This window comes from Sardina pilchardus, chromosome 23 (genome assembly GCF_963854185.1).
Source record: "Sardina pilchardus chromosome 23, fSarPil1.1, whole genome shotgun sequence".
Lineage (NCBI taxonomy): Eukaryota > Metazoa > Chordata > Actinopteri > Clupeiformes > Clupeidae > Sardina > Sardina pilchardus.
In genome coordinates, this window is record NC_085016.1 from 10,114,944 (window position 1) to 10,127,026 (window position 12,083).

The 12,083-nt window shown below is 48.1% G+C and overlaps 1 protein-coding gene across 1 annotated transcript in view; it reads left to right on the top strand.

Moving 5' to 3' along the window:
* cwc27 (CWC27 spliceosome associated cyclophilin) overlaps positions 1-12,083 on the top strand; it is a gene marked incomplete in the record, with an annotated part of 39,968 nt that overhangs the window by 17,806 nt on the left and 10,079 nt on the right. Inside the window, 1 exon segment of the mRNA XM_062528426.1 lies at positions 3,980-4,080. Coding sequence (XP_062384410.1) covers positions 3,980-4,080 — 101 coding nt within the window.

A 12,083-nucleotide genomic window follows, 5' to 3' on the forward strand; every position in this document is an offset into this window, starting at 1 on the left:
CGCTCTGGCCCCAGCGGTTGTACTGTATGGTGAAGCCAGATGAAGATGTGGGCTGAGGCAGCGTGCAGTCGCTGGGGTTTTCGGCGGAGGCCTCCCGGAGGTCAGAGGGCGCGGTGGGACGCCTCAGTCTCTCACCACACAGGGATGTGGGGCCCAAGCACCAGGCCTCAGCCTCTGCTAGGGACGGAGGGAGCCAGAGAGAGGCGGAAAGAAAAGGAAGAGGAAAAAGGAAGAGGGAGAGAGAGGGGAAAGAGAGAGAGAGAGAGAGAGAGAGGGGGGAAAGGAGGAAAGAGAAAAGAAAGTGAGGGAGAGAGAGGAGGGGACGAAGAGGGGGAGAGAGACAGAGAGTGAGACAAATAATAAGTGGGAGTGAGAGACAATGAGTAAAGAGAGATGGGGGGGGTGAATGAGAAAGAGAGACAGAATGATGAGAGAGAAAGCAAGAAAGAAAGGGCCTGAATGAAAAAAGAAAAAAAAAGACGAAGTGGGGAGAGGAACGAGAGCAAGTGAGTGCGCGCTGGCTCACAGAAGCAGATGTGGCGAACAATAGCAGCCATTGTTGTGGCCGACGAGTGCCGGAGGATGGTCTGGGCGCCGGGCCCAGTCTCCGGAGCGCTACCTGCGGCCCTGAGCAAGCCAGCGGAGCGGAGCGGAGAGGAGAGGGGAGGAGAGGAGAGGAGAGGAGAGGAGAGGAAAGGAGAGGAGAGGAGAGGAGAGGAGAGGAGAGGAGAGGAGCGGAGAGGAGCGGAGAGGAGAGGAGAGGAGAGGAGAGGAGCGGAGCGGAGCGGAGAGGAGCGGAGCGGAGAGGAGCGGAGAGGAGAGGAGAGGAGAGGAGAGGAGAGGGGGAGCACGGGACCTGAAAGCCCTCCGCCGGCAGACCCTGTGAAAATATTATGATTTTTCCCCTGACGCGAAAATACCTGCTCCAGCGCTAGCGGGCCAGCTGAGTCGCAGTCATGTTGAAAGGAAGAGGGGGTGAGGTGTGCGTGCGTGCGTGCGTGCGTGCGTGCGTGGGGTGGTGGTGGAGGGGCATAGAGAGAGGAAGAGGCGGGGGACGAGGCTGATGAGGTCTTGTCTGTCCTCGGGGGTGTAGACTTCCTCCGGTGGCTTCTCTCACCCCCTCCCCGGGGGGCAGGAGAGGTGCCAGACAGAGGGGACCTCGCCCCCAGCTGCACTGGACCGGCCTGGGCTCACTGCCCTCCGCTACTGCCCCCTGCAGATGGGGCACTAGGGTGCAGATGGTCAGCTTGGTCCACTGGTCGTCGGGTCTCTACAGTGTCTACAGCAAGCGTTGGCTGAAGTGTTTACCCAGCTGTACTGTAAGATTAGTCAAGTGTCTTGCCAGAGTAAATACCAAGGATAAGCTGTATTCTATGCTGCATTATATGTTCAGGAGTCAATTCGCACAAAGAAATGTATATCACAATGTACGCCTAATGAAATATGTATTTATAGCAATGCTTAGACAAGATGAGTATGATTCTCATACACTCAACAATACTCATAATACTCAGTACTAAACATTCAGCATACTAAAATAAAGGGGATGTTGCTAAGACTAAAATGGGTTTTTTATGTCGACCCTAAACACCAATAAATGTCTTTTGTAGGGACTTCAAATGATCATGTATTTTAACATCTCCACAAGCTAATGATTGATCTGTTGGTCAAAAGTATAGAATATAATTGCTATAACATAATTTCCTTAGAAGACTGTAGTTCTGGTCTGCTGCTTCTGTTTATTTAACATAACTACCGAATCTGAAGTCCTGTAGACTAAGCCCCCCTCTAAAAGTAACCATTGAGTGGGGGGGGTGTGGGGGTGGGGATGTGAGGGGGCTGTTTTGAAGATCTCTCCCCAGTGTCTAGACAGGAGGAGCAGACAGGTCCCCACTGGAAAGTGCATCAGCGCTGGGCTGGTAGGGCCGGCCTCATAAATAACACCGCTTTACACTCACCTCCTCTTTCTCCACTTCACACTAGACAGACGCAGATGAAGCAGTCCAGAAATTCGTTTTAATCCACGGACCGGGCTAAGAAAAACTCCAAACACACACACACACACACACGGACCGGGCTAAAAAAACTCCAAACACATGCTCGAGGTGAAGAGGTTCAGATTTGGGGGGGAATATATATGTGGAGTCAGCGTTTTGTCTCTAGCTCATAGTGATGTGATTTGTTTTGTTTTTTTCCTGCTGTGTCACTGAGTTCATATAGGAAGCATGCATCTATCAGGTGCATTATAGAACACCGTACATCTGCAATAACAAGATCCATCCCATAATCTCACAAGCACATCTGGGGAGAAGACCTTTTGGACAGTAACCATGATTAAGGGAACAGAGATGCTGCATATTTTCCCTGGATGTATATTGGCTGCTAATAATGTGATGTGCTCACTGTCATTTGAAGTTCCTGCTGGGTGAATGCAACCAAGCATAGAAACGAAAAACAGGAATCATCTTAAGACGAGGCTCACGTGTGGTTCATGAAACGTTCGTATTACTCCAATTCCAGCGTAAGAATGAATGTGTGTTGGTAAATGTGGCGGCAGAAAATACATAGGCCTCAATGCCTCAATACATGCTCATTTTAGAGGCCTCGCCCCTAGAATTTACGACATGAAGGTGCATAATACGTAGCCTGGAAATCCAAACCCAAATCTAGAAAGATTTAGGGACAGCACCAAGCATGCCTTTGAAAATATCACTGCACACAGTTGGATAACACTACGACCAAGGGTTACTGACTGATTCCGGACTTCTATATCACAGCACTGTCGTCATCTGTTTAGCTTGCCTCTGGCCCGCCAATATCAGACACATTGATTGGTGCAGTTAGGCTCCAAGGGCATGGGTAATGAGCATCATCACTGATTGCCAGTGACTCGCTGAGAAGAAGATTCAAATTGTGCTCTCGCGAGAACTCTGGATTGCCAGGGTACAGAGAGCACATCATACTACAGTGCGATACCTTACCATACTGAACCATACAACATCTGCACCTGCATTTTTTAGGATGGTTGCACTTTCCAAAGGGAAAGAAATTCTCTCCACATGACTATCCTAAGCTATCAAAACATGTCAACATAACAGGCTACACTACAGAAAGTAGGCTACAAATATGCAGGAAAAGTTTAGGTCCAAGATATTTAATGAATTCAACTCTTCAACTTTCTAATCCTCCTCTGATTTACTGCTATGCTGCCTAAAAACGGCGTAGTTGAGACTTGACTTGAGATTCATTCAAGCGTAGCCACCACTTACGTTCAAATTGATAAATGCCATGCTTTTAGGTCGTACATTGATCCGTTTCATAAATGAAGGCCAATGTGAATATAGAAATAAGATGGTTTTGCTCAGACACTAAAAACTACAATAATTTCCTGTGTATCAGCCGCATTGTGTGTTAGCCGCAGGACAGTGTTTTATGCCAGTTTAAAGAAACAAAATCATATTAATACCATATTATACCATGCGGCTAATGGTTGGGAAATTACGGTAGAACATTTTCTGAACGTGTTGTTGGTCATATTTGGACAAAGACCACATATAAAGTGAAAGAACTTAAACATACTGTACTCACGAAGGGCATCCTCACACTGGGCACGGTTCACTTGTACCATGCCACAGTAGCCTACGTTCTCTCCTTTTCTTGGTCCACACCCACACTGTCAAACTGTTCCCAGGCACGGTTGAGCTGCTGTGCTCTAGAATCTTTGCATAGGTGCGATCACAAGCCAAACCTCCTCAAGTAGACCCAGGCACGGATCTGCGCCCGGGTATAGTACGGAGCAATCACACTAGTCAAACAAACCGGACTTTGGGGGTCAAACGTAGTTGGGTACAGTACGGGATGGCATAGTGTGAGTACGCCCTAAGAAGACCTTCCTACTCCTACTACTACTACTTCCTTCTTCCTGTACTCTGATTTCTGTTTTCTCCAGTCTTAGTTCTAATTTGTGCTTCTCCCACAGTGATGAGCTACGGAAGGAATCACGACAGCTGAAGAAAGAACTTCAGGCCATCAAGCAACGAAAAGAGGAGAGTGCCCAACCAAAGGAAGAGGAAAAACCAGGTAAGCACCTTCATTCATACATTAAGCCCCGCCTCTCATCTCTATGGGTACTGTATATGCATTGGAGTGTACTGTACTGTAATTTCCAGACTATTAGCCGCGGCTCATACAATGATTTTGTTCAATTTCTTCAGCTATGAGGTTAATAGAGGGGGGCATTTAATATGGTGTTAATATGGTTTTGTTTCTTTTAAGTTGTATAAAACACTGTGGCACCGCGGCTAATACACAATGCGGCTTATAAACGGGAAATTACTGTAGTAGCAGATCAGATGGGTATTTCCTAAAACAGCTTTTTAACAGCTACAGTACTTTTATCAAGTGGTTACCATAGAGGATGCTGAATGACACTTTAAGGAAGTGTATTCCAAGCTATTATTTTCAAGTTATGGAAGTGCTTCTTCACTGCAACCGCTGTCTAAGAGAATGAAGAATGAGAAGCAGAATACATGTAAACAAACGCTCCAGGGGAGAAGCCTTTGCTCTGCCCACTGAGAGGGTTCGGTTGAGAAATGATCGTGACCTTAGAGTTCAGTGTGTAGGAGACCTTAAAGTCACCCCTGTCTGGCCTCCCACTCCTGCATGTCTGCATCCCTCTGAACAGCTTCGCTCCTGGTCCTCTCCCCCCCCCCCCCCCCCCCCCCCCAAATCCTGCCCCCTCAAGCCCCTTGCTTCTGGGGTCTTTGGGGGATATGATTTCCAGAGGATTTCCACACCAAAGCCCCTGCGCCGCCTGACAGACACAGTCTCCTCTCTGTCTGTCGGGGGGTTGCGTTGGGCAGTGGCGGCGGCAGCGGCAGCAGCAGCAGCAGCAGTGCAGGCTGACTCCCCACCACCACGGAGGTGCTGCTCGCTCGACCTCAATGTGTGTCCCGCCCGGGTCGGTTCAGCCGAGGGCAGCAGGCCCTTTGAAGCCTGCTCTCATTACCCAGTGGCAACCTGTGGGATGGGAGGCGGGAGGCGGGAGGTGGAGGGGGGGTGGAGAGCCCCCGTCGGCTGTGCCGAGGCCGAGCCGAGGTGTGCAGGGGGAAGAGGGGCAGTTCGGGTGGGGGGGGGGCGGGTTGCAGATTGGGGCCGGGGGCCGGGGGCCGGGGTCCAGCCTGGGGGAGAGCAGAGCGCTCAGAGCAGGGAAGGGGTGGAGGGCAGTTCCGATTTCAGGTCCTGTAATGTCATGAGTGGTTGTATGTGTGAAGTACATGAGTACTAATGCCACCATCACCTCCTGCACTGGCATTTGGGTGAGGGGAGGTGGGGGGAGGGAAGAGTGGAGGACATGTTTGATCTGGTAAGTATGTGGACCCCAAGGAAGAACTTCAAACCTGCCCAGGACGGATACTGCTAAAATGTATAAAATATATGTTAAGTAGTCAAAGATGCAGTGTGTGTGTGTGTGTGTGTGTGTGTGTGTGTGTGTGTGTGTGTGTGTGTGTGTGTGTGTGTGTGTGTGTGTGTGTGTGTGTGTGTGTGTGTGTGTGTGTGTGTGTGTGTGTGTGTGTGTGTGTGTGATATAAATATACACACACACTGCATCTGCATCTGCATATATGTGTGTGTGTGTGTGTGTGTGTGTGTGTGTGTGTGTGTGTGCGTGTGTGTAGTGTATAGATCCTCGTTACATAAGACATTATATAAGCATGTGGTGCATGCCTCAAAGGTTCAAAGTCTCAGAGGATTCTGCGAAAATGGATCTTTCCAGGCTTTTGCCCTACTTTCCTCCCAGCAGGCCCGACCCGACCTTAGTGCACAGTGGCTGACCTTTGCCCCACGCCAAGCCGAGAAGCTGCTGTACATCACTGCCGTCATGTTCGGGGTCCACGCAAGGTCCACGAAAGGTCAAGTCCTTCGCCCCCCTCGGCACAAGCGGAGCATGGAATTCATTATGTTGTTGACGCGGCGGCGGTGGCCCTGCTCTTTAAGACGGGGAAGGATTGCGAGGACGCGCTCCGGCGCTGTTATTTTGCCTATATATCAGCGAGGGCCTCGGTGGCGACGGGCGGGATGGCGGGATGTCATTTAAGATGGAATACGGTCCGCTGATCATTCCGCTCATTCTTCGCTGACATAGAAATGAGTCTGGTGATGTGTTTTCTTTATGGCGTTGCGGTCGGAGCCACACACCACTTTTAAATATCCTCATCATGCTTTCTCTTTATTAGGATCAATCAGGGTTAAGACTGGAGAGAGCTGAGGAGAGTATCTTCTTCCTCCTCAACCCTGATTTTGATGAGAATTAATAAACACTTAGATTCTGTGGGAAATTAATAGTATACAAATGTTATAATCTGGAGGACGTTTTTATTAGGCTAATAGTCCTATATTTTACTACTTTTTTGTGCGTTTTTTGGCTTTAGAGCTATTTCTGAAAAGAGTCCTCTCGTGGATTGCGCACCAAAATACACAGTCAACATTCTTTGCATTCTTGTGGAGAGAATGGCCGGTTACTTTTTTTATCTTCCAGAAATTCTGCCAAAGTAGAATTGAGGAGGTTTTTTAAACTGGCTAGTATGTTTACAAAGCTCAATGTTTTGGAAAGTCTTTTGGTGGAAGAGTGAGAGAAAAAATGCTGGTTTAAAACAAAAAGAGAGAGAAGACACATCAAGCTTTTCCAAGAATACTATTGATATACACACACACACAGTGTTCTCCACTTCTATGAATCAGAATAAAAAAGACATTTAAAAATATGTGAGAATTCGAATTCAGGTCAACAAGGCAAAGAGCCGCTGCCATTCTACTCAGTGGTGTCTTGTTTAGATGTAGTACTGTTTTAGAACACAACTAAAGCGTTCTGCACCATTTCAAAGCCCTTAATTACTGCTCTTCTTAAAGTCATTTCTTGTACGAAGTACTGTATATACACGTACTTACAGTTGTGAGTACAAAGGTCTGTGTAAGAAATATACTGCCAGACTTTCATTGTACTCTGTGTTTAATATTGTGTTAAGTACACAGTTTAGTCTCGAGCACTCACCTAGATTTACAGTTAAGGTACTCTGTTAATGTACAGAGGTGGGGAGTTTAGTCTGTCGTTCATGCGTATGTTAGCCCTCTCCTGCAGTGTCACTACGTCTCATTATCCTACGTATAGAACAAACACACACTGCATGAGGGAGCTCACTTGAAGGCACTGTCAAGCGTCCGCTCTGACTTCAGCTCTTCAGCGAGCTAAAAGAGACATTTGTACCTTTTTTTTTCCGGAGTAATGCCCTTCGACAGACATCTCTTCAGCTTTTCAAGACATAAATTATAGCATGTTCGTCTCGTCTGGTTTTCTCTTTCTTGGCACGGGCCTCCCCGGCCGGAGCCAAAAATAAGAGAGACATGCTAAAAACATGGTCCGACTGGGCTGCCCACCCCGAATGAGGTGGCAGCTTTCCTCCTCACCAGGCCAGAGTTATTTATACAGGTTCGCGCTCGAGCGCTCGCGGTGTTTTATTTCAATGGCGCCTTGTCAGTCAGGCGATGGGAGTCGATGGAGGTGGGGAGTGGTGGTGGTGGGGATGGTCTGAAGTTATATTTGAAAAGTTCATTGACTTGTGATTGAATGTTTTTGTAGATGAAGGGTTTGACTTCTTTTTTTTTTTTTTCGTAATAGTCATCCGCTAGGCTAGGGGCTGGAAGAAGGATCTGCTTTTTTGCCTCAGGGGGAGACAAAAATCACAATGCTGGATGGTGCTAGACAAAGAGGCCTTTAGAAAGGATGCTCTCTACTTTTGAGATCATTTTGTTAGTCATATTCAGGTGCCCGTGTATTAAACTCCTCATCCTAAATGGGTGTTCTATCAATAGACTGCTGTGTTCAACCACTAAAGCAACCCTAATAGTATGTCCACCTGGTAATTCAACTCATTAAAAACTCAATTCCAAATTGGGATGTGTGGGATTTGCATCTACAGTAGTACTGAAATAATAATTTTTGTTTAAATTATGTGTGCAGGTTTAAATCACAGAGGTCTTTCTTTTTTTCCTCAAGCCAGCTGATTGGGAGTGAAGATCCTAGCATGAAGTGAGATTGAATAGAAATCAGGGAAATGTTCATGCGCGTGGATGGGTTCAGTGGATTTTTTTTTGGACACATTTTTCGCTTCCTTGGGTCTTGTAAGCACACGTCGGGGTTTGCTTTGGCTCGTCGACGCCGTGTCCACAGAGCCCTTCCAGTGCGTCCCGCCGTAGTCTCCTGCAGGGGAAGGGAACGGTGCTCCACTTCGCTCCGCGGCTGATTTACCACTCCTGGAACCCGGGGTGCAGGCATTTCACCCTCATTCACTCGCTCTCTTTCTCGTCCTTCGTCTCTCGTTCACTCGTTCACTCGTTGGCCTGGCCACTCTCGGAGCGCGTCGTGATGGATCGAGTCGGCAGGGTGTCAGTGGGGCCAGCGCAGCTGACGCCTGTCTTGATCGATGGGCAACAGCTCCGTGGCTTTGATGCTTCTCACCCTTTGCTCTGGTGCTCCCCACTCCTATGTCCCACACTTAGAGAGAGAGAGTGAGAGAGAGAGAGAGAGAGAGAGAGAGAGAGAGAGAGAGAGGGGGGGGGAGAGAGAGAGAGGGAGAGATGATTGGCAAGCAGAGAATGCTCCTCCTCAAGAAGATGAAGTGATGGTGTGTGTGTGTGTATTCACACGTGTGTGTACACGTGTGTGTGTCCATGTTGTAGTTGCTCACAGCAACCCGCGTTGCCACAACACCGTGCATGTGATTTGTTGCCTTCACTCAGCCTCCCCTCCTTCACCAGCACCTCCTCCTCCCCTGCAGGGGGACAGGCCAGAACGGGGAGAGGTGCATCTCAAATCCTCCCCGCTAGCTTACTCGCTCGCTAGCAGCGCTCAGCACTGGACGCCGACAACAGCTGGAGGAGGCTGGCCTCCTCGCCTGACGCTGGGGTCACCCCCCCCCCCCCCCCCCCCCCCTCAGGGCAGCGTCCCTCAACAGCCTGCCAGTCTGGCCTCCCAGCCAGGAGTGGGGAGGAGAGGAGTGAGGAGAGGAGGTGAAGAGAGGAGGGCAGGGAAGATGAAGTGAAGAGAGGAGAGGAGGGAGAGGTGAAGAGAGGAGTGAAGAGAGGAGAGGAGGAAGAGGTGAAGAGAGGAGTGGAGAGAAGTGAGGAGACGAGAAGAGGGAAAAAGGTGAGGAGAGGAGTGGAGAGAAGAAGTGAAGAGAGGAGAGGAGGAGAGGTGAAGAGAGGAGAGGAGGGAAGAGGTGAAGAGAAGAAGTGAAGAGAGGAGAGGAGAGGAGGGAAGAGGTGAGGAGAGGAGAGGTGAGTGGGCCGTGCTGGAGGAGGAAACCTGCTGCTGCTGCCTCCTCTCCACTCATAAATCACGGAGCGGGGCGTTGCTAGGCACCCCAGCGCTGTAGACTTCCTGTTTGGAAGTGGTGCTGAAAGCCCCGGGCTCTGCCCCCCCACTCCCCCCCCCCACCCCCCCGGCTCAGAGGGCTGGGCTATCTGCAGAATGACTAATTACAACCCCACACGGCCGCCCCCCACTCCACACACCTGGGGGAGATAGCAGAGGTGTGTGTGTGTGTGTGTGTGTGTGTGAGTGTTTTGGGAGGGGTATTTTCATAATCAGTCATGTCCTACTATGACCGCTCTCAAAACAGGCGTTTGTTTTCATCGGACCGTCCTCCTGCATGACTGTGAAAAGTCAGGTGGTGTCACTCACATGTCTGTTTATATATGGACGAGCTCGTAGCTACTGTTATGCCAGCATAGATTGAGTGCTGCTTCTCTATCCAGACTCTTTCATTCAGACAATCACATGACTTTGCTGAGGCATGTGAATCAATGTGCTTGTAGGTTGAGGATAAAGTGGAATACTCGATCATCACTTTGTCCACACAGAGTTACAGTGACAGTTACAGTTATGGTGCTTAGGAGAGGCTTTTGTCCAAAGCGACATACAAACGAAACAACAACACAATAATTAAAACTAATAAATATGTATAATTATATAATTAATCATTCTGAATATATATTATTAATAATTGAACTAGCGTGGTGTGACTGGCCTGCTATGTCAGTGCTTGTGCTCCCAGATCGACTCACACAAGGCGTTTTGATGGGCAGCTATTGCTCTGCATGGCATAGGTAACAAGGTGAAGCTGGGGGTAAATAATCAATTTCAGTAGTTTACTGTAAGGTTACCATATTAGCACTCCAACTAATTCCAACTCACCCGTAAGAGTCTTTTCTGTATGATTGACAAAAAATAGTCATACAGATTTATCTGATTGCTGTCTTTGCAAAGTGTGCCATGGTGGTGTTTGAATGGATCTTGCAGCGGTTGCATTTTTCATGAACTGACAGCAGCCATCAAGCCATGTCATCAGTGATGTCATGTTTGTGGCACAAGTGTAGCCTTGTTATGCTCAGGGGTGTGCATAGTAGGGGTGATGATGTCACAAGGCTTGTTTTCACTCGATGAGCAGGTGCCTTGCTTGCAAACAAAGCAGCTTTTTAAAAAGTGCAGTAAGCTTAACCCATGCAATGCCCCCCCCCCCCCCCCCAAAAAAGAAGAAATAGATAAATAAATAGATTTGTTAAAAGTGCAGTTGGTGCTGTCAAAAAAACAAAATGTCAGTGGTCTTACATTGATAAATGCTTGTTAAATAAGCCCTGTTTCTTAATGTTATTGTGCACGTTACACAGGTCCCTCTGTCTCTGTCCATTTGTTTTGTACTTGTTTACTTTTCTCCGTCCAGGAAAGCTGTTGTCAACCTGTTCTCTTCAGGTGTATGTCATTATTCTCCGTCCAGAAGTGTGTCAAATTTCTTCAACCAAAAACCCACTGACTCGAACATTAAGCTCATTACAAACGTAGCGTATGGCCTTTGAAAAGGACTACTTACGGTATATCGAGGAGGGTTCTTGTAGTATTTACACACAATGAATGAGTTGGAGAAGAAGGCTTGTTGTACTGTAGCATTTGGAGAAGACTTGTTATAGTATTTACATGTGTTGGCCAAGTAGGAGAAGAGAAGATAAAGCCCCATTGAAAACGGTGTTGAATGAGGCGGAGGGGGGGGAGAGTGCAGGAGAGAGGCTCTCAGAGTCCTGTAAACAGGCGCTAAATAAAGGGCTCTGTGTGAGTGTTTGTTTTAGTGCTTCAGCTTCTGTTGGCCTGAGTGGGTTGGTCTGGTCGTGTCACCAGGACAGGGGTGTGGGAATCACACACTTCGTGACAGCCAGCCGGCCAGCCAGCTACTCTTGCTCCTCACCGCTCGTCAGTCAGGGGTATTTACATCGTCCAAGAGACAAACACACACACACACACACACACACTGACATTCACACACTGAAATGCACAGACACAGACACACAGACATGCTTATTATAGTGAAAAGCAGTCATTCAGAAAGACACTTACACACACACAGTCAGGGGATCTCTCTCTCTCTCTTTCTCTCTCCCTCTCTCTCTCTCTCTGTCTCTTGCTCTTTCTCTCTCTGCCTGTCTCTCTACGTTCCAAATCCCTTTCCAAACAAGCCACATACTGTGTAAAAGTGTACAGAAGTGACACCTCAACAGAATATTACTGCGTTTTCTTTTTAGAAAGCAACAGTAGGCGCTTTAGGTCTTCAGACACACATTTAGCCTTCACCACACCCACACCGCTCAGATATGGTGAACTCATACGTACATATCACAGTAGATGTTAGCATGCTAGCATTTTCTAACCTCACGAGAACACCTCCAATTAGCAACCTTTTATATTCCTGATTTGAACCCTCGGCAGTGGTTTACATAGACACTTTTATTAAAAAGTTGTGCAGTTGTTTCCATATATCACGATTGATAATGAGAGGGGTACCATAGCATGGGGAAGGTTGGTCCTCCTGGACCTTGTAATTGCAGGCTGTAGCTAGTGTATATTTAAAATCCTTCCAGCATTATGCATAGGCTCCTGATCTCTCCTCAGGCTACTGTACGTGTACCTTAGCCAGTGTGCGCTGCTGCTCTGAGACTGCTCCTGTATGACAGCAAAAGGGATTATGCTGAGCTTTCTG